This window comes from Aquarana catesbeiana, linkage group LG06 (assembly GCF_042186555.1).
Source record: "Aquarana catesbeiana isolate 2022-GZ linkage group LG06, ASM4218655v1, whole genome shotgun sequence".
In the NCBI taxonomy this organism is placed as follows: Eukaryota; Metazoa; Chordata; class Amphibia; order Anura; family Ranidae; genus Aquarana; species Aquarana catesbeiana.
In genome coordinates this window covers 379,963,914-379,987,463 of record NC_133329.1, presented here as the reverse complement: position 1 = coordinate 379,987,463, position 23,550 = coordinate 379,963,914, and the positions used below count along the sequence as shown (strand labels likewise).

Genomic DNA, 23,550 nt, shown 5'->3' with positions numbered 1-23,550 from the left:
AGAAGAACACAGAATTGTTGACATTTTTGCAGATTTATTAATAAAGAAAAACTGAAATATCACATGGTCCTAAGTATTCAGACCCTTTGCTGTGACACTCATATATTTAACTCAGGTGCTGTCCATTTCTTCTGATCATCCTTGAGATGGTTCTACACCTTCATTTGAGTCCAGCTGTGTTTGATTATACTGATTGGACTTGATTTGGAAAGCCACACACCTGTCTATATAAGACCTTACAGCTCACAGTGCATGTCAGAGCAAATGAGAATCATGAGGTCAAAGGAACTGCCTGAAGAGCTCAGAGACAGAATTGTGGCAAGGCACAGATCTGGCCAAGGTTACAAAAAAAATTTCTGCTGCACTTAAGGTTCCTAAGAGCACAGTGGCCTCCATAATCCTTAAATGGAAGACATTTGGGACGACCAGAACCCTTCCTAGAGCTGGCTGTCTGGCCAATCTGAGCTATCGGGGGAGAAGAGCCTTGAAGAGAGAAGTAAAGAAGAACCCAAAGATCACTGTGGCTGAGGTCCAGAGATGCAGTCGGGAGATGGGAGAAAGTTGTAAAAAGTCAACCATCACTGCAGCCCTCCACCAGTCGAGGCTTTATGGCAGAGTGGCCCGATAGAAGCCTCTCCTCAGCGCAAGACACATGAAAGCCTGCATGGAGTTTGCTAAGAAAACACCTGAAGGACTCCAAGATGGTGAGAAATAAGATTCTCTGGTCTGATGTGGCCAAGATATAACTTTTTTGGCCTTAATTCTAAGCGGTATGTGTGGAGAAAACCAGGCACTGCTCATCACCTGTCCAATACAGTGCCAACAGTGAAGCATGGTGGTGGCAGCATCATGCTGTGGGGGTGTTTTTCAGCTGCAGGGACAGGACAGAGTGCTCAGGACCTCAGACTCGACCGAAGGTTTAACCTCCAACAAGACAATGACCCTAAGCACACAGCTAAAATAACGAAGGAGTGGCTTCACAACAACTCCGTGACTGTTCTTGAATGGTCCAGCCAGAGCCCTGACTTAAACCCAATTGAGCATCTCTGGAGAGACCTAAAAATGGCTCCACCAAAGTTTACCATCCAACCTGACAGAACTGGAGAGGATCTACAAGGAGGAATGGCAGAGAATCCCCAAATCCAGGTGTGAAAAACTTGCTGCATCTTTCCCAAAAAGACTCATGGCTGTATTAGATCAAAAGGGGCTTCTACTAAATACTGAGCAAAGGGTCTGAATACTTAGGACCATGTGATATTTCCGTTTTTCTTTTTTAATAAATCTGCAAAAATGTCAACAATTCTGTGTTTTTCTGTCAATATGGGGTGCTGTGTGTACATTAATGAGGAAAAAAATGAACTTAAATGATTTTAGCAAATGGCTGCAATATAACAAAGGTGAAAAATTTAAGGGGGCCTGAATACTTTCCGTCCCCGCTGTATCTACACTCTATCTATCTATCTATCTATCTATCTATCTATCTATCTATCTATCTATCTATCTATCTATCTATCTATCTATCTATCTATCTATCTATCTATCTATATAAAATAGCTAGATCAGGGCTTAAAGCTCCCATTGGAATATTTCCCTCTATTACTGTTCTAGGGACAAACCCAAGATTGGGGGATTTTATTTTACTTCCATTTTTGAAGAAAATGGTAAACATTGACAACTAGAAAGGGCATCCTTAACAGGGGCCGAGATAGCAATGAAAACCTGACAGATGTTCTAATCCACTCTATCCAAAAAATAAATTAATTAATTAAACAATAAAATAAAAATTGCCTTTTGTTATACTTTAATCTAACTTAGTGTCAGCATCAAGGTCAGGGTCAAAGTTCAAGATTGGGGTCAGTGTCATTGGGTTTTAGGTAGGAAAAACCTTTTTATTTAGTTTCAGAGTCATTAAAGTTTCAGTGAGTTTTACAGAAGGTGAAAAAAAAGCAAATGTGCACTATTATTAATGCCCCTACTACAATTGCAAAAAAAACAAATAAAATACACATTTGGTGTATGGAGCGCTCCCCAGAAATGTAACTTCCTACTTGTGTGATTGGCTTACTGATTTTTCTCGAAGTCTGCACCAAGATACAAATCAGATTTTAGGCATCCCCTGCAACAAAAATGTCATTTCTGGCAAGATGCTCCTAATAGGATTATCACTTCTAAAGGGATGCAGACCCTGCAACTTTCCTCTGAGAGTGCATCAGCTTATCCATAACTTTAAAATTCCTTTCCAGCCTTATGCAGATCAATTACTGATCATATGTCTTCACAGAGCTCCTTTTAGTGAGGCTTAGTTCACATCAGCTGATGCTTCTTATGAACAGCAATCTTAAAATGTCTGGGTGTCTTTTATCAATCAAGGTAAAGTGGGGTACACACTATAAGAAAATTGTGCGAACGATCCTTGTTTTACAGCAAATCGGAACAGATGAACGAAAATTCTCGTACGACAAAGGCTTTTTTTTTTGTTTTTTTTTTTTTTTTGCGCAGTCTTTCTTTTCAGATTTTTCTTGTACGAAAAACTTATGAAAACGGTACACAATAAACGAAAGTTGTTCGTTCCGTTTCTGTACGAGAAAAATGTTGGAGTTTGTCCCTTCGGGAATTTTTGTACGAAAATTCGGAATCGGCGTGAAAATTCTTTGGACAAAAGTGTTCGCCCGATTTTCTTATAGTGTGTACGAGCCGTTTAATCTAAACCACACCTCCAAACTCATTTCATTAATTGGACTCCAGGTGTGCAAACTACTGACTTCAATTAACTTTCAAGTCATTAGTCTATGGGTTCACCTACTTTTTCCTCTGGCATTGTGAATGTTTCGTGGGTGTGTTCAATAAAGACACAAGAAATTTGAATTGCGTTTGTGTTATTAGCTTAAAGTGGTTGTAAACCCTTTTGTCTTACTTTTATCTATAGGTAAACCTTTTCTTCCTCCAGCTGTGCCGTGACTGACGGCTCCCACGCGCATGCGCGGGAGTGACATCACGCGGCTCCGGCCAGTCACAGAGCCTGAGTCCACGGCCCCGGAAGGAAGAGGGGCGAAGATGGACGTGGCCTGCACAGGGGACAGCGCGGGTTTCGTTTGCAGGTAAGTGTCATATGATGGGCTAGTATGCGATGCATACTAGCCCATTATGCTTTTAATGTGCAGGCCTTGCCGGGAGCAAAAGAGGAAGTAGAACCCATCGGGGGTTTACTTCCTCTTTAAGCACATTGTGTTTGTCTATTGTTGTGAATTCAAAGTGGATCAGATCACATTTTATATGAAATTAAAATTACTGCAGAAAACCAGTTCACATACTTTTTCTTGCCACTGTATATTTTATTCTTTTTTTTACTTTTTTTATTTGCTATTTTTTGCCAACGAAAGTGGAGTTACCCTTCAAAGTAAGTCTACCTGACAGGGTCTGTCTAGCTGGCAACAATAGACTTTCTGTAGCCTCTGATGATGTGAAACACCCACAATGCTGCTGCTGGTAGACACAGATCATGTGGTCTAGATTGCACAGGCCTTAAAGTGTTACTAAACCCACAACAGTAAATTCAGTCTATATATGCAGTAAAGCATGCTTGTTATACTCACTGTGGAACCTAAAGAGTTAATCCTCTGCATTGTGTAAACAGGCTGTTTGATGCTGTCTCCTCTGATCCTCCCCTTTTTTTACTGTCCCTAATCCTTCTCCTGATAGAACAGAGCCTTGAGGACAAGCTGCACATGCTCAGTTTGGTGTGTATTGCTCTAGAGTTTTTTTTTTTTTTTTGGGAGAGTGCATGTGATCAGCACAGGGCCAATCAGCACTGTCCAGACAGAGGGTCAGGGGTCCTGCAGCTTCGTAGGGCAGTCAGAGGAGAATGAAAACTCCTCCTACAAGCTTTAACCAGACACTGATAGAAGTCACAAGACTGCTATATACTGCTGATGAGAAAAGGTATTTAGCAGTTTATATTTACTAAAAATCATTGCATTTCCATGTTCTGTGTACTGTGGGAGACCAGATATAGTGAATGCAGGGTCCTGGGTTTGGTAACACTTTAAAACATGCCATGAAAAAGGCATGCAGGCTCTCAGTGCCAGTCACTGAATATGCCAGTTGCTTGGCTCTCCTGCTTACCCTCTGCTTCAATACTTTGCGGATGATTTACTAAAAACGGAGAGTGCAAAATCTGGTGCAGCTCTGCATAGAAACTTCCAGGTTTTTTTTTTGTCAAAGCTTAATTGAACAAGCTGAAAGTATAACTAAAGGCATAACTTTTTTTGTAGTTTTGGACAGAGTGGAGATGAATTAGAACCCCTGTCATTTTTTATTGCTGTCTGTGCTCCCATTAGGGAGATTCACCTCTATATTTGTCCTGTTTGTCATTATCATTGAAAGTGAAAGTAAAGGAAAATCCCACATTTTGAGTTGTCCCCAGAAAATAATAGAAGGGACATTTTCCAATAGGGGGCACTAGTACTTGTGACCTGGGGGGGTCCGCAATGAGTTTCCTTAATTTGCAAGGATTTCCTTTCACTTCCTGTTTGGCTTTGGGACAGGAAGTGAAGGGAAATCTCCACAATGGGACACAAATGGCGGAAAAAAATCTGACAGGGGTTATAAACCTCCCTGACATGCAGTGTTAATTTTGTCAGCAAATTCGATTTAGTTTTAGTCTTAGTCTTAGGCATAGGTGTGCGCAGCCTATTGCATTAGGGTGTGCACCCCAAAGCTCAAACACATATGCATGTGTGTGCATGTGTATATGTAATGATGGTGTCAGTAGAGCAGAGGACGGTGTCATAAGGACAGAGATTGGTGTCAGTAGGGCAATGGACAGTGTCAGTAGTTTTATTTTTATTATTTTTTAAGATTTAATTTTTTACATTTTTTTATTTGATGAAATATCAGTGGTCTAAACACGGGGGAATATGCACCACACAAGGCGATTAGGGTGTGCCCAGGCACACCTGGCACACCCTGTGCGCACGCCTATGGTCTTAGGACTAAAATGGCATTTTAGTTTTAGTCCCATTTTAGTCTTCTGCAATTGTTTTAGTTTTAGTTGTATTTAGTCGACTAAATCTCCAGTACATTTGAGTCGGCTAAAACTCATTTTAGTCGTCTAAAATCCAATGGGTGTAATTAAATTGTAATGCATTAGTTAAACATTTCTCTACAATTTCCCAACTCATTATATACTGCTGCAGTGAAAAATCTAATATGTTATTATTTATGGTATTGAGGTATGAACATGTACTACAGACCGATGTTAATTTTGAAGTCAAATTTCAATGTAGTTTTAGTCTTAGTTTTTTTACTAAAATGGCATTTTAGTTTTAATCCCACTTTAGTTTTAGTCGTATTTTAGTCATCTCAGTTGTTTTAGTTTTAGTCGTATTTTAGTCGACTAAAATAGTATTCATTAAGTCGACTAAAATGTTTTAGTCGTTTTAGTCGACGAAATTAACACTGTTTACATGATCCAAAATGAAAAAAAAAAAGTTTTGCCTATAGTTCCACTTGAAGTTAGAAGCTGATTGGCTACCATGCACAGCTGCACCAGAATTTGCACTCTCCAGCATAGCTCCCAACTCTCCCTGATTTCGAGGGACCGTCCCTGATTTGGAGCAATGTCCCTCTGTCCCTCATTCCTCCTCATTTGTCCCTCATTTTGGTCTGATCTATATAGTTGTATATAAAATTCACTTTTTATGTTTCAAAAAGTGTTTCCCAGTGCTAAACCTTTCATCCAATTTCTAAATTGCTGCATTTGTACATTTTAAAAGCCAATATAAAGGAATAGTAGTGGTAAAAAAAAAAAGCACTTGTGGGTCTAACTAATCATATTTTTTGTATAATTTTCCTTTAAGGGGGCGTGGCAGGGGGTGTGTTCTATACCTACATACTTTTGCTAATAGGTGTCCCTCTTTCCCATCTTAAAAAGATGGAAGGTACAGTATGCTCTCCAGTTTTAGTAAATCAACCGCAAGTCCTCACAACTATACACATATTTATTTCTGACGTTCTCTGACTTTTCCAAGCCAGGGCAGGGACTCTGAATGTAAGGTGAGTCTAACAACCAATTTTCTAGCATTTTCAGAACAAGGTCTGTAGACATGTACACTGCTGGAAAATGTGTTCGTTTTTGTTTCATTCGTTTTGTAAATCTGAAAATAGGAAAGGAAAATCCTAAAATTCGAAAGTACGAAAATCCGGAAATCAAAAAATTTTGAAATGATAACTAACTAACTAATAATAACTAACTATTAAATTATAAGTATTGGAATTTCCTTTCAAATTCGGCTGTTAGTGAAAGTAACGAATACAAATTTATCTGAAGTTATGAATTATCCGAAATAAAGAATGCCGCATCTAAACAAATGGAACGAAATAAAAATAAATAATAATAATACGTTTTTATTATTATTATTGTTTTTTATTATTATTAATTTGTTACGTTCCATTCATTTAGATACGACATTCGTTATTACGGATAATTCGTAACTTTGGATAAATTCGTGTTTGTCACTAAACCCACATAAAAAAAAAGATCAATAAATGGTATATTACATGCTGTTTATACTCACTTAGTCACTATGAGATTTGTTTTCTGTATTCTGCAAAAATCCTGGTTTATCCTGCTGCTCTCTACCTCCCCCTTTGTCCATGTCCCCAATTCCGCTAGGGATTTTGCAGAGCAGTGTTGGCAGCTCTGCACATGCTCAGTTTTCAGTGAGTTTCTATGCTGAGCATTTCCTCCCTATCACATCTGAGCAGCCCATGTGACTATAGAGTCACACATGTGGACGTATACCCAATGGTAAATGACAGCCCACTCTCTCCCTCCTCCTCCATCCCTACTAACCAGCTAAACACAATGAGGGTGTTATATTACATGTAGATTAATGGAGGCTTCACCTCCCTCTTATTCTAAGACACAGGCTGGAGGGGCGTGACACAGCCTGTGACTGGCAGAAATCCGCCCATACCCTGTTTTTGCCAGAAAATAATAAAGATATGACTTCAAATACATATTTGTATGGAAATTTAAAACAATTTATTAATATTATTTACCGTATTTTCCGCACCATAAGGCGCACTTTTTTCCCCCCAGAAATATGGGGGAAAATGTCTCTGCGTCTTATGGAGCGAATGCATGCTAGGCACCGCCCCCCGCCGCCACTGCCCCCCCCCCCCCCCGCTGCCAGAAGAGAGGCAGGAGAGCGGAGGGCAGACATCTGAAGCCCCTGTGAGCAGGGCTGGACTTGCCTTCCGACAACTGCTGCGCTCTCCTCCCACTCGTATGTCAAGGAGCTGGGTCTGTGTGCAAGGTCCCGCCCCCCTAGACCAGCCTGTGTGATAGTAGATTGAATCAGTGTTCCGCCTATCATATGAGCCGGTGTAGGGGGGCGGGACCTTGCACACAGACCCAGCTCCGTGACATACGAGCACCGGAGGACAGAGGGAGGAAGCGCTGTGTTATCCAGAAAATGGTGAGGCTGACATTAGTGGGCACAGAGGCTGCAATTGATGGACACAGAGGCTGCAATTGGTGGGCAGAGAGTCTGCAATTGGTGGACACAGAGGCTGCAATTGGTGGGCAGAGAGGCTGCAATTGGTGAACACAGAGGCTGCAATTGGTGGGCAGAGAGGCTGCAATGGGCACAGAGGCTGCAATTGCTGGTCAGAGAGGCTGCAATGGGCACAGAGGCTGCAAATGGTGGGCAATGAGGCTGCAGTGGTGGGCACAAAGAGGCTGCAATAGGTGGGCAAAGTGAGGCTGCATTGGTGGGCACAGCATGGCTGCACTGGTGGGCACAGAGAGGCTGCATTTATGTGCAATGGTCAGTCTGCATTTCATGGGCACTGGTAAATATTTTAGGACACCATTTAGTTCAGAATATTTTTTTTCTTGTGTCCCTCCTCTAAAACCTAGGTGCGTCTTATGGTCAGGTGCGTCTTATGGAGCGAAAAATACGGTATTTATTTTTACTCATTTTACTCATTTATTTTTTAGAAGCTCCTGCTGCTTATGTTTCCCTGCAGACAGGCTGGGAAAGAGCTGGGCTATGTGACAGCTGTATATTGATTAGGAAAAAGATACTTCGATTTTTTTTTTTTCTAACAGTTACTGAACGCATGCCAACTCGCACAGAAAATGGGAGTTTTGGAAACGCTCTGCAAATGTGGATCATGCTTGTGTTGCCATGCATTTACATCTGCGCATTTTCAAATGCACCGCAATCCGCACAAAAAACATGCGCTTTGCAGTGCATTGTGAAAACGTGCTGTAAATGCGTATCGCAATTGTGTCGCTATAATGGCTTTCTAACCTTGGTGGGGTCATTAACAATTAGGCTGCCACCTGTTTGCATTCCCCCTTCTCTCTCTTTATTTTTACAGTTATTCAGAATGTATATAGTGCCAACAGTATGTATAGTTCTTTACAGTAATGGGAGACAGTATAATTACAAAACAATTCCATACAGGAGGATTAGCAGGACCCTGCTCCTCGTGGGAGCTTTCAGTATATATTCTATCCAGCCATCACGTTTGATACACTGTTGACTGTCTTCTTCTGTAAAACCCTAATTTACATACAATTAGACCTGAGTTTTTCACAGTTCAATTTGTTGCTTTTCGCTGCAATAATTAAAGCTTCACAGTTTGTAGATTTAATTAAAATGCACAGCGAAAGGTGAATACAACAGTCAAATCTTTTAAGGTAAAGCAAGCCAAAGTAAATCTATAGAACAAATTAGGCGTACATACATTAGGCATACATGTTTGTTTTTTTTGTTTTTTTTTTTACGTAGCATTTGTGATGTTTTATGGGATGTATTTTGGATAATGTGTTTGTATTGTAAATGAAAAAAGAAAATAAAAAGAATCTGATAAAAAAAACAAGAAAACAAACAAAACAAAACTGTAATATATTGCAGTTTACCAGTTCCTTAGACTCCATTCACACAGGGGCAACTTTGGATCCGACTTCAAGTCGCCCCAAGTCGCGCTACATGAAAAAATCAATGTAAATGAATGGATCCGTCTTAATGCACACTACTGCAGTCGCTCCGACTTCAGAAAAGGTTCCTGTACTACTTCAATCCGACTAGAAGGCGACTTGTACCCATTGATTTCAATGGAAGTTGCCTCCAAGTCTGATCACTGTTCATACTGAGGCAACTTTACAGGAAGCAGAAAGGAAACAGAAAGTAATTTACTCCACTAAACAGCCAGCCCCCTCCTTCTCACACACAGCTGATAAGCTCTGATTGGCCACTTGTAAAGTTCCCTGTTCTGGAGGCGATTTTAAGTTGTGTTGTAAGTTGCCCCAAGTCGCGCTGTGATTCATACTCAAGTCGTGTCCAAGTTGCCTCCCAAAGTCGCACTGGAAGTCGTGTTCCCCCTGTGTGAATGGGCTCTTAGAGGCAGTGGTTGAATTTTTTTTTTTTTGGAGCTATCTTTTTTTTGTTTATTTTTAACTGGTGATCCTGCAAATAACACACTTCCTGTCCCTTCGTGTCTACACTCATTTCACTATTGTATCTATGGGGGCAGCCATGGTAGTCATATAGGCTGGATTTCAAAAATATCACATATAGCATTTTGGATTGATGTGATTACTAGTTTACATGATAAAGCAGTGGTGGAACTCAGTGGCGGCTGGTGCTCCGTGAGTCGGGTCGCGGGTCCCGCGGACTCGATCGTCGCGGGGATACCCGTGATCGCCTCATGGAGAGGACGAATGGGGAGATGCTAATGTAAACAGCATCTCCCCTTTCTGCCTAGTGACAAGTGTCACTGATCTCTGCTCCCTGTCATCGGGAGCAGAGATCAGTGTAGTGACACAGCTAGGCCATCCCCCCTACAGTTAGTAATCACTCCCTAGTACTGACTTAACCCCTCCCTGCCCCCTAGTGGTTAACCCCTTCACTGCCAGTGTCGTTTACACAGGAATCAGTGCATTTTTATAGCACTGATTGCTGTATAAATGACAATAGTCCCAAAAATGTGTCAAAAATGTCCGACATGTCCGCCATAATGTCGCAGTCACAATAAAAATCGCTGATCGCCGCCATTACTAGTAAAAAAAAAATTATTAATAAAAATGCCATAAAACTATCCCCTATTTTGTAAACGCTATAACTTTTGCGCAAACTAATCAATAATCGATTTTTTTTACCAAAAATATGTAGAAGAATACGATCGGCCTAAACTGAGGAAAAAAAATGTTTTTTTTTATATATTTTTGGGGGATATTTATTATAGCAAAATGTAAAAAATAATGCTTTATTTCAAAATTGTTGCTCTTATTTTGTTTATAGCGCAAAAAATAAAAATCGCAGAGGCGATCAAATAACACCAAAAGAAAGCTCTATTTGTGTGGGAAAAAAGGACGTCAATTTTGTTTGGGAAACACGTCGCACGACCGCGCAATTGTCAGTTAAAGCGACGCAGTGCCGAATCGCAAAAAAACGCTCTGGTCAGGAAGGGGGTAAAATCTTCCGGGGCTGAAGCGGTTAAGTAGAGATTAGAGAGGGAAGGGGGGTCCCTTAATGATTTTTATCACACATAGTTGCGGCCCTTCTATCTACATGTATATTTAAGCCCAAATGAACCTTCAAACTAAACACCACTAGATCTTTTTTTGAACAAAAAAAACTGACAGCTCAGATCAGAGCAAATGTACTAACAATCCAATGCTAGTACAGCGATTTCAACTGCTGAGCTATTGTGTTCTGACAAGGGGACGGCCCCCACCACCAGAACACTCTGGTCAGTGCTCTTAGCCATTGGCTGAGAGAGCTGAATGGGAGCCGGTCATGAACCTTCAACAGAAGCCAGCCGAATGGCCAGTTTCTGTCGGACCGGCTGCCATACACACGAGCGAATGTCAGCCAGTTTCTATTGAACCAGCCAACATTTGGCCTGTGTGTACTAGACTTGAATCAGCAACACTCTGTTATCAGCAAATCTTATGCCCTGTACGACCGGTTTTCCCTTCGGAATAAACTCTGAAGGTTTTTCCATCGGAGTTCCATTGGAATTCTGCTCAAGCTGTCTTGCATACACACGGTCACACCAAATTCCAACCGTCCAGAACGCGGTGACGTACAACACGTAGAACGGGACTAGAAAACGGAAGTTCAGTAGCCATTGCCAATAGCTTCCGTCTCGTACTTGCTTCAGAGCATGCGTCGTTTTTGGTGCGTCGCAACAGCATACAGACGAGCGGTTTTTCAAGATAGTAATTAGTTCTGTCGGAAAAATTTAGAACATGTTCTCTATCTAAGTCCATCTGAATTTTCGACGGAAAAAGTCAGATGGGGCATACACACGGTCGGAATATACGATGAAAAGCTCCCATCGGACTTTTTCTGACTGACATTATGCTCGTGTTTATGCGGCATTAGGTTCCCTGCTGAATGGAGAGCTCTAGCTCTTACTCAGCAGAGGGGTGTCAGATACTACAGAGAGACCACAACTTTTACACAAAGAGGAAAAAGAGCAAAGGTCTGTCCTTGCAGCATGCTGGCAGGGGACAGGCTTTTCTGCTCAGCATGCGGTAGCTTTCTAAATAAAATGAACTATAGGACTTTGCACACATTTTTTTTATATGTATTTGGCTGATTTCAATTGAAAGTTAGATGGATAGACAGATAGATAGATAGATAGATAGATAGATAGATAGATAGATAGATAGATAGATAGATAGATAGATAGATAGATAGATAGATAGATAGATAGATAGATAGATAGATAGATAGATAGACAGATAGACAGATAGATAGATAGATAGATAGATAGATAGATAGATAGATAGATAGATAGATAGATAGATAGATAGATAGATAGATAGATAGATAGATAGATAGATAGATAGATAGATAGATCATCAGTCAGATATGCTATTTATAAATAATACTTATTTAGTACTCTGATTGAAGTTAACAAACTATGTGGGATGGAAATTTTTGCTGCCAATAGCATTACTATCTATAGCCATGGCAGACCATGCAACTGCTATGGGTCCAGGAATACATCTGTCTAGTGATTAATGTAGAGACTATACTAGAAAACCCATATATGGCTGCTCATGAACATATAATAAAATTGACCACTAGAGGAACTTGCCTTTGAGTAGATATTTGGGGTAGGAGGGCATCCTTAAAGCCCAATTTACAATGAGTCCGCCGGACCCACAGGTGCCCACTGTACCTCATGCACAGACCAACATACAGGTACATTGGTTTGCTCAGCCAAGCCGCCTTGCTGCAGTAGATATGCTGAAGGCGGTCGGCAAGTGGTTAAAGCCCAATTTAAATCTCACCTCTTTTAACATATTTAAAGCTTTGGTTTGGGACTGATCTATACTTGACAATCCTTTAAAAGCTTTATCTCTGTAAAAATCATGCTTCCTGCTTTCCCTTTCTCTCTCCATTACTCTGCCTGTGTCAGTGCCGGGACAAGGTCATCTAGCGCCCAGTGGAACTGCGCCCCCTCGCCACAAAATGTATGAGCATTTTGTGTCAGCAAAAATCCCCTCCCTCCCCTCCGAAATAATTTGAGCACTAATCTGCACGATTACCCCCAAGCATAAATTCCCTTTGCAAGCCAAAATTCTCCACAAACAAAAGTTTCCCCTCTTCCAATACTCCTGCTGGCTTGTAGGTAAGCACTCTCTATGCAGCACCCCCCACCTCATATGATACCACAGCGCCCAGGGCAGCTGCCCCTCCTGTCCACCCGATCCCGGCCCTGCTCTGTATTGACATACTGTAGCTGAGTAACAGCAACACCTCTCATTACTAGAGTCCTCACATAGGCTTCTATTGCAGAGGAAGAGAAGTGAGGAAGTGGGGTGGGGGGAGGCAAGGTGGAGGGGGCTGCTTACCAGTTCTGTTGCTGGGTGCCAATTACTGAATTCACTGGGTCTACCTTTGGCCAGTGGTGTCGCTATGGTGGTGCGGGGGTCCGCACTGGGTGACACCCACCAGAGAGGAGACAACAGGGCCGCCGCTACACACTGTACTATATTGCTTGCAGCGGAGTGGTGCAAGCAGGGCACCCAGCTGTGCGGGGAGGTTGCCTGTAACACTCCCCCTTCAGGTTAAGCTGTCCCTCAGGGATCTCCAATATCTCCCGAGGCAGCTGGAGTTGGTGGGCAGACCTGGGGTGTGGCTGCCTCCTCCACTCCTGCCACAGACTCCTTCATGCTGGCTGATCCCGCAGTTGAAGAAGGAGAAAGAGGTGAGGACACAGCAGCCCCGGGTGCATTCATCTGCAGGCATGCTGTAAATGATTGAGCACACGGTCACTACAACCTGCCCTTTACCACTTAAACCTGCCCTATAACCACCCTAACCTGCCCTATACCACCACAATCTGCCCTATACTACCTCAACCTGCCCTATACCACCTCAACCTGCCCTATACCACACAACCTGCCCTATACCACCTCAACCTGCCCTATACCACACAACCTGCCCTATACCACCCCAACCTGTCCTCTACCACCCTAACCTGCCCTATACCACCCCAATCTGCCCTATATAACTTTAAATTGCCCTATAACCACCCTAACCTGCACTATACCACCCTAGCCTGCCCTATACCACCCCAACCTGCCCTGTACCAACCTAACCTGCCCTATAACCACCCTAACCTGCCCTATAACCACCCTAACCTGCCCACCCTATACTACCCCAATCAACCACTATACCACCCTAGAATGCCACTATACCACCCTATACTACCCTAGCCTGCCACTATACCACCCTAACCTGCCACTATACCACCCCATGCTATCATTTACAGGGGCCGTTTTGGGGTGCGCCCCGTGTGCTGCCTGCAGGGCGCTGGGCAGCCTAGACAGGACGGGGTGACACCATGTTTTACCGCACCAGATAACACCAGCCCTAGTGACGCCACTGCCTCTGATGCCTGCTGGGCAGAAGAGTAACAGGAATGTCTTTTTATTGGTGTGATTTAAATTGGGCTTAAATTGGGCTTTAATGATTTTCATAACACATTGGGGTTGATTTACTAAAACTGGAGAGTGCAAAATCTGGTGCAGCACTGCATGGTTGCCAATCAGCTTCTAATGTCAGCTTGTTCAGTAAAGCTTTGACAATAAATCTTGTTTTTTTTATGCAGAGCTGCACCGGATTATCTGCAATCTAGTTTTAGTGAATCAACCCCATAGTCTAGCTTGCTAGGAGAGAGAGAGATAAACATTTTTGAAAAGATGGGAGTGCCACACTAGTACATAAAGTCCATGAAAGATTTTATTTTGCAACAAAAAACAACATGTTTCAGACACTCCTCCTGCATCAGGGCTTTAGAGCAATATCCATAGGTTGAGGGATACCATCCTGGATTGTAAGATGGAACCCCTTTACCCATGTACAGATCATGCAGGTACTTCGATCAAGATGCCAACTTACATCCAGGATGGTATTCCTCACACTATGGATTTTGCTCTACAAGCCCTAATGAAGAGGGCATGTTGAGCCTCCAAAATGCATTGGCTTTTGTTGCACAAGAACATCTTTTATGGACTGTACAAGCTACACCCTACATCTTTTCAGTTTTGTTTATTAACCTCCTCAGGGGGTCCAGCAGGACCACAGTGGTTGGTGAGTAGCCTCCAGGACTACATACACTATTGTCAAAAGTATTGGGATGCCTGCCTTTACACGCACATGAACTTTAATGGCATCCCAGTCTTAGCCTGTAGGGTTCAATATTGAGTTGGCCCATCCTTTGCAGCTATAACATCTTCAGCTCTTCTGGGTAGGCTGTCCACAAGGTTTAGGAGTGTGTCTATGGGAATGTTTGTCCATTCTTCCAGAAGCGCATTTGTGAGGTCAGGCACTGATGATGGGTGAGAAGGCCTGGCTTATAGTCTCCACTGGAATTCATCCCAAAGGTGTTCTATCATGTTGAGGTCAGCCCAGTCAAGTTCCGACGTCCCAAACTTCCATGTCTTTATGCACTTTGCTTTGTGCACTGGTGTGCAGTCATGTTGGAACAGGAAGGGGCCATCCCCAAACTGTTCCCACAAAGTTGGGAGCATGGAGTTGTTTAAAATGTCTTGGTATCCTGACACCTTAAAAGTCCCCTTCGTTGGAACTAGGGGGTCAAGCCCAACCCCTGAAAAACAACCCCACACTATAACCCCCCCTCCACCAAATGATTTGGACCAGTGAACAAAGCAAGGTCCATAAAGACATGGATGAGTAAGGATGCCATTAAATGGAATGGTGATGCCATTAAAGTTCATGTGTGTGTAAAGGCAGGCGTCACAATACTTGACAATATAGTGTATAACATTACAACAAATCACTACAAGGTTCCACAAAAAAGGAGAGAGAGATAATAGATAGATAGATAGATAGATAGATAGATAGATAGATAGATAGATAGATAGATAGGTAGATAGGTAGATAGATACAGGGCTTTTTTTCTCAGAGAATAGGTGCAAGAACTCCCCCTGTCTGAGTCACCCCTTGTCTCTGCCCCCTACCCACCTCTGACCACCGTCCCTGGATTCCACCCCCTACCCACCTACCAGTTCTGCCCCTTTTAGAGAATACAGAACCAAGAATCTTTTTGTGGCGCTAAATCATTTGTATGGAACATGTTAATGATAGAAAGAACAGCAGTAAAATAGATCCCCTGCATCCAGGAACAATAGAATCCCAGCAATAGATTCCCACACAACAATAGACTCCCCCAGCAACAATGGACTCCACCCCAACAACAATAGATTCCCTGCAGCAACAGTGAACCACCCGCAACAAAATATCACACCCAGTAACAAAATATCCACCCAAGCAACATCAGAACCCCCCCCCCAGCAGCAACAACAGATCTCCCAGCAGCCAGCATCAGTAGATCCTCCAGCGGCCAGTAAAAATAGACACCTCCCTCAACAGTAGATCCCTTCCAGCAACATAAGACCCCCCCCCAGCAATAATAGGTTCCTCATCAGCAACAATAGCCCCTTACACAGATCCCCACCAGTGGCAATAGATCCCCCAACAGCCAACATCAACAGACCCTCCAGCATACCCCACACCCCATGCTATTACATACATTCAGTGCTGGAGGTGCCGGAACTGCGTTCCCCCACGTTCCCGCTGAAAAAAAGCCCTAGATAGATAGATAGATAGATAGATAGATAGATAGATAGATAGATGTCATGCAGAAAGATTGTACTATTATGTATTACATTGGTACCATGTAGCTATAAATATGAATGCCATACATTGAATACTGCATCATAACTAGCCATGTGAAAATATGATACGCCATACAAGCCAGTCATATCATATGAAACGGGTACCGCTAAGTCCTTCTTTTTGAATGTTCCCATTAAATCTAAGAGCATGTTCTTGTGTTCCGTGTGCAGCTCATCCAGTAGCAGGGAGAATATCCAACAGTTATACGTAGAGAAGGTAAACAGGACCCTATTGTCCGGGATTCTGGCAGTATGAAAGAACTGTGCCTCTTATCGCCGGCATGCAGCTCTCTAATTCATTGCTTTGCTAAAGTGGCGGAGAGGAAAGAAGAAAAAAAAAATAATAAAAAAAAAAAAAAGACAGAGCTACGTAGCGAGCACAATCCAGAGAAGGATTAATATTTGACACACGCTTTTCTCAGAAACTAATCAATCAACTGGTGTAGTCGTAGGAGAAATCGCTTCTTAAAGAGGCTGTTTAATCTCTTCAAGGTTTACTTCATTCCTGTATTTATTTATATCTGCGCCCGGCTCTGTAAGTGTGACAACAACATTAGGATATGAAGCGGCGGGGGTACCGGCGAAACTTTGACAATGTGCTGTTTTTAAGATAGTCCGTTGGGGCACTTCATGCAAATGAAATCCCTTATGTGGCAATTTAATTGTGTTTCTGCGGCTGGACTCTACTCATAATCTGACTTACGGGATGTATAAAAAAAAAAAAAAAAAAAATAGATGAAATGTGTGTATGGGTGTATATGTGGGTACATTTCTATGTGTGTTATTTACTAAAACTGAAGAGTGCAAAATCTGGTGCAGCTCTGCATAGAAACCAATCAGCTTTCCAGGTTTCATTGCTAAAGCTTAATTGAACACACTGAAATTGGACGCCGATTGGCTGCCGTGCATAGCTGCACGGATTCTGAGTGCACCAGTTTTGGTAAATCTACCCCTATGTGTGTGTCAGGCTATCAATGCAAGAAGCAATGGTAATGTGCAAAGGGTAGTGACTTATAGAAACCAATCAGATATCACTGCATCACATCCCGATCCTTTAAAAGATTCTGATTGGTTGCTGCAAGCTACTGCACTTCACATAGTCATTAGTGTTTGCACTCACTGAATAAGCCCAACCACAGGTGTGCGCAGCCTATTGCATTAGGGTGTGCACCCCAAAGCTCAAACACACATGGGTGTGTCTATCTATCTATCTATCTATCTATCTATCTATCTATCTATCTATCTATCTATCTGTCTGTCTGTCTGTCTGTCTGTCTGTCTGTCTGTCTGTCTGTCTGTCTCTCTCTCTCTCTCTCTCTCTCTCTCTCTCTCTCTCTCTCTCTATCTCTCTCTCTCTCTCTCTCTCTCTCTCTCTCTCTATCTATCTATCTATCTATCTATCTATCTATCTATCTATCTATCTATCTATCTATAGATGTACACATACACACACACTCTTATAAATAAATGTTAACATTTTTTTTTAAATGTCAGTAGAGCAATGGACGTGTCAGCACAGCAGAGATTGGTGTGAGTAGGGCAGTGGACAGTGTCAGTAGTTTTTTATTTTTATTTTTATTTTTTTTATCCTTGTTTTATTTTATTTTCAAACATATGCATAAAATACAAAAACAGATTTGAAGGGAGCAGATTCCCCCATGCAATGAGATCAAAGATTAAAAAAAAAAGAAACGGTATATAACAGAAAATGTCGTAAACAACTATATTGGTCATAGGACAGCCAAGCTAAAAAGAGGAGGCCATATTAACCATCGTATGAATCAGGAGGATAAATGTGTTGCATTATTTTTCTTTTGGTTAATTTTTTTTTTTTCTTTTAGAGCCCTGTTGGGGGACTTTGGTGTAATATCAGCAGGGCGGAATCTGCACCACACGGGGTGATTAGGGTGTGCCCAGGCACGCCCCATTCGCACGCCTATGAGCCCAACAGAGATAACACTACTTATATGCAGTATTTACTCAAAATGGTACTGTATTTTTAACGTTTACAGCATGTAGAAAGAGGGGTTGATGTATTCATGGAAAATAGGCATCTCACTGTACAAAATAATTTTTCCTTAGCTTAGTTAATAAGGTGAAGCTCTGCTGACTTACCATCACCCAATCACGTGCAAGCAAAAATCCTTTTTTTTCTTTTCAATTTCCTTGCGCATTATTGGGTCTTCCTTGCAAACTGAATTTCTTTACAACAGTCATTAAGCTAAGGGAAAATTCCCATGCAAACAGAAAATTCTCTTGCAAAGTCAACAGGTTATTTGCCTTTAGTAACTCATCCTCGGAGAGTCAGTCCTAGTTTCCTGTGAGCTATCTATCTATCTAGGGATGGGGTTTGGGTTTGCTGCTACCGAAAGTTTACTCAAATCTTCAGGATTCACAAAATTCACAAATTGCAAGTTTTTCACGGAAAGGTTTCTAGGCCAGAAACAAGGGACAACCTATAATGCAGTGTATAGCCTTTGCCCCTTGTCAACTGAGTTACAAGAGTCAATACTATGAAGGAATGGATAACCCAGCCTCCTTTTTATAAAAAAAAATTGGCCAACAGCCGCCATATTGTCAGTGTGTTGGGGCTGTTAGGCAGAACTGGCAGTTCTGTGTAGGGAGAGATACAGTTTTTTTTTTCAATTCTTTTATTATTTAATTATAGCATTGGTAAGTGACCCCCCCCCCCCCCCCCATGGCAGTGCCCATTTTTGCATGCCTATTGTACTGTTTATTAGTCAGAAACTGAATAACAAGATTTGCCCCCAACCCATAGACTTCAATGAGGTTTGCTGCAAAGTTCGCAAACTTTGAACTTTGAGTATGATTCGTGAAACTGCTCATCAGTTGAACCCAGGAAGGTTCCTTCACTGTCTATCCATCGTTTATCTGCCTGTCCATTATAATTTCACAGTTCTTCATAACATGCTTGAAAAACTTTATAAACCTACTTTCTAAATGTTGAAACATCCTAAATCTGAAGCTCCCCAGCAGAACAATAAGAGGGGGAATTACCAAAATACAACACGAATGCAATTTTCTTTCCATTATTTGCATTGTTCATTGTCGGTGTGAGCTTCCATGGATGCTTATAGGCACATCCATCAGCAGAACCTAAAGGAGACTGCCTGGGGGTTTACAAAACTTTCCGTATGTCCACTATCAGGCAGCCATCTTTGGTGGTAGACCATGGGAGCACTATATGTAATGGGAAAAAGAGCCTGCCTCAAATAGCTCATTTGTCTGGATTTATCTTCCCTGATATGGCCGTGTAAATGGTGATAAAAGGGGTGGAGTCTGTATATAGGGATGTTAGTCACGTCTTCCTAGGGCTGAAGAAAACAAATACAGCCTTAACTGGTAGGCCACAATTGCCCTTACCTTCTTAATTTGCCAATGGCCACTAGTGAGTGGCAATATATTATTCATTAATTATAATTAACTAATGAGATTAGGGCATATATAAAAATACAAAGAAAAAATCTAGAGGACATGCTCATAGCGACCAATCAGGGTTTCCCTTTTATTGCCTTTAAAATATAGAACAGGAATGGGATTGGACACTATATACAAGTTCTACACTTTTGCATACCACCTCTTTTTTCCCCAGTTTTAATGCATATGGCTTTTTTGTTTAATGAATATCAGCAACACATAGGACCATTCCGACAGCCTACTGTCCTAAAATGCTTCAAATAAATGTCCCAAATGCAAGCACATTAGTTCAATATATCTAGACGCCATTAGTGTGGATGATACCACAAAGATAGTATCATCAATGTCATCCCTGATGGTATTTTAACCAAGCACCCCGGTGCCATAAAGCAAGAGAGCTCCCCACTAAACCACCACGTCTCCAAAGACTAGAATTTAAGGATTATTTGTATTAATTCATAGTATTTAGTACTTACAGAAACAAACAGTAGATATAAAAACCCAATAGACAACTGTTTTACAAACCAAAAGAGCAACTGTGGATACAACGCTTTCTGTTAATTAAAGGCTTGAGAACAGATCTTAAATGTAGACTGTACAATGGCTTATCTACTAAATCAAAATGAAAGGTACCCCCAGCAGCCAATCAAAATTCTTTTGTTCCTCTGACTTTAATAATGTGAAACCTGATTAGCTGCAGTGCGTTACTTCATATTGCACAAAGCCATTGTTGCTTGTGCGGTCTTAATACACCTGATAATTCTTATATGACAAATACATCTTGCGTCATTTTATCTGTTATTCCAATATAGATAAATATCAAATTCCGCACTTGCTGCCAACTTTTCTTGTTATATTATGGCACATCCAGATATAGGGCCAGGTCCACGAGTACGGCATAAAATAATTAACTAACCATTAACCATTTTATAAAATTAGTTGTTCTCGTGGGAGTGGGCTCCCCAAGTTTAACGTTTGATCTTTAGTATTATCTTTATCCTCAAACCAGACAGATAATTAAATGCCAACCACGGTCCTCCATAATGTTACCAGACATACTACATGATGTCCAACTGCTGTAGTGAAAAATCACATTTATAAAATGAATCAAAGAGCTTTCTAAGTACATGTCAGCAGTACTCAAACAAAAAATTCCAAATTTCAAAAATTCAAAACTTGCACAACTTTATTAAACCTAAACCATAATGCAATGCACTACCTAGCATTACTCAGTTTCAGCGAGTTAATAGAAACAGTGTTAACCCTAAGGTCAGCAAATTACATGAATCTACAGAGCAAAACAACTATATGCTGCAGCAGAAGACTTTTAAAAATGTGGGGTATATCTGAAATATTAAGGAAAAATAAATATATAAATTTAAATATAATATATATATAGATATATATAGATATATATCTATATATATCTATATAGATATATATATATATATATCTATATATATATATATCTATATATATATATATATATATAGATATATATATATATATATATATAGATATATATATATATATATATATCTATGTAAATACATAAATATATGTCTACATAAATACATAAATATATATATATCTATATATATATATATATATATATATATATATATATAGATATATATATATATATAGATATATATAGATATTTATTTATATATAAAAGTATGTATTAAAAAATCTGAAGGAAGCGAGTTCAGATTTAGTACTATCCATTACTTAAATGACATTCATGCATCTCAAATCCATACATGTGATAAAAACATTTCTGATAAATATATTTGAAACAAAATTAATTACATGATAAATATTGGAATATATGGAATATTTACTAAATTAAAGCTTTTTTTTAATCTCATATATTTCATATATTGGTCTGTTGGAATTATTTCCTCTTTACATTATTCTTCGTATAAATTGTTTAAGGTCACGTAAGAATTTAACATTTTTTTAAAAAGTGTCAGTTGAACAAGTTTCATTTTTTAAAAACAGGGAATAATAAAACTTACCAAATGAAGAAGACACTTGACCAGCAGAAGAGAAAATAGATGTAGCTCCATTTTTGCAGTCAGGAGTCTCCTAGATAAATTCTTTAATCTTCATTCTTTACCATAATCACGTTTAATGGGACTCGTTATAAGACACTTATCACGACAACCTAAAAACAAACGCAACACTGAAACTAGAAAGTAATAATATATGAAGCGATCCTCTGGCGTGCAAAATACAGAGGTCTCGCTAAAAGCATGCACAATCTCTAAAATGTAATTACCATGTTCTTGGGATTATGATTCATTTCTGCTTCCAGTTCCCATACAAAAGCGGAAGGTGTAAAAGATTCCTTTGTCAGTGGCAAGAATAAAATTCATCCAGTGTGGTATTCAGTGTCAGCTTTCCAACTTTTCCCCCAAAAAACTAAAGGTTTTATTTTTTTTAATTATTACCTGTTTTGCTAGCTTAAAAGATTCATTGTCAGAGTAATTTCAGGCTCTTTTTAAGGGTGTTTCCAAAAAGGTGGGCTCATTTCAGCAGGATGAGACCTACAGAAGCAGCTGGGTTATAGCAGAGTATTAGAAGAACAGGATTTAGCTCTTGCATCCAGTCTCACTCTAATGGCTAGGCACACCTCCAAGCTTGTAACTGGCAGCAGGCTGTCCTCTGTGCAGAGCGGTGCTGGGGACTTGGATGCTAGCATAGATCCAGAGAGTGTCACATCTGACTACAGAGCTGCACAGTCTGACTGCTGCTTTGCTATGCACTTCTCACTTTTTAATTCCTCTCTCAGTCTATGTTGGAGTCTACTGATTAACTGGCATGTGCGGACTGGAGCTGTGCTGTCTGGAGCACCGTGCTGCTGGCAAGGTTGTGATTGGACAATCAGCTATGCTATGCCTCAGATTGACCAGCTATTGATTTATAGATTTGGGTACCTTGTATTTAAAAAGAAAGAAATAAAAAAGTAACACTGAGTTTAAATAATTAAATCAATAAAGATTTTTATTTAATATTAAATATATATAGAAGAAGGTAAAAAAAAAATTAAAAGAAGGTGTGTATATATATATATATATATATATATATATATATATATATATATATATATATATATATATATATATATATTGTCAAAGGTATTAGAACGCCTGCCTTTACACACACATGAACATATGGCATCCCAGTCTTCATCCGTAGGGTTCAGTATTGAGTTGGCCCACCCTTTGCAGCTATAAATTCTGTCCACAAGGTTTAGGAGTGTGTCTATGTTTCAGGGACTCAACACTCCTCCTGCATCAGGGCTTTAGATCAATATCCTTAGGTTGAGGCATACCATCCTGGATTGTAAGATGGAACCCCTTTACCCATGTACAGATCATGCAGGTACTTGGATCAAGATGCCAACTTACATCCAGGATGGTATTCCTCACATTATGGATTTTGCTCTACAAGCCCTGGTGAAGGGGGCATGTTGAGCCTCCAAAATGCATTGGTTTTTGTTGCACGATAACATCTTTTACGGACTGTACAAGCTACACCCTACATCTTTTCAGTTTTTTTTTATTAACCTCCTCGGAGGGTCCAGTAGGACCACGGTGGTTGGTGAGTAGCCTCCAGGACTACATACACTAATGGCAAAAGTATTGGGATGCCTGACTTTACAAGCACATGAACTTTAATGGCATCCCAGTCTTAGTCCATAGGGTTCAATATTGAGTTGGCCCACCCTTTGCAGCTATAACAGCTTCAACTCTTCTGGGAAGGCTGTCCACAAGGTTTAGGAGTGTGTCTATGGGAATGTTTGACCATTCTTCCAGAAGCTCGTTTATGAGGTCAGGTACTCATGTTGGACAAGAAGGCCTGGCTCA

At 40.7% G+C, this 23,550-nt stretch overlaps 1 protein-coding gene across 1 annotated transcript in view; it reads right to left on the bottom strand.

Annotated features, from left to right (window-relative positions):
• Nucleotides 1-22,528, bottom strand: part of NXPH2 (neurexophilin 2) — a 212,325-nt gene extending 189,797 nt beyond the window's left edge. Inside the window, exons 1-2 of the mRNA XM_073634243.1 lie at nucleotides 21,960-22,528; nucleotides 21,697-21,845 (exon numbers count right to left, since the gene is read on the bottom strand). Coding sequence (XP_073490344.1) covers nucleotides 21,697-21,747 — 51 coding nt within the window. The 5' untranslated portion in view covers nucleotides 21,748-21,845; nucleotides 21,960-22,528. The remainder of the gene's footprint in view (nucleotides 1-21,696; nucleotides 21,846-21,959) is intronic.
• Between the last annotated feature and the right edge of the window lie 1,022 nt (nucleotides 22,529-23,550).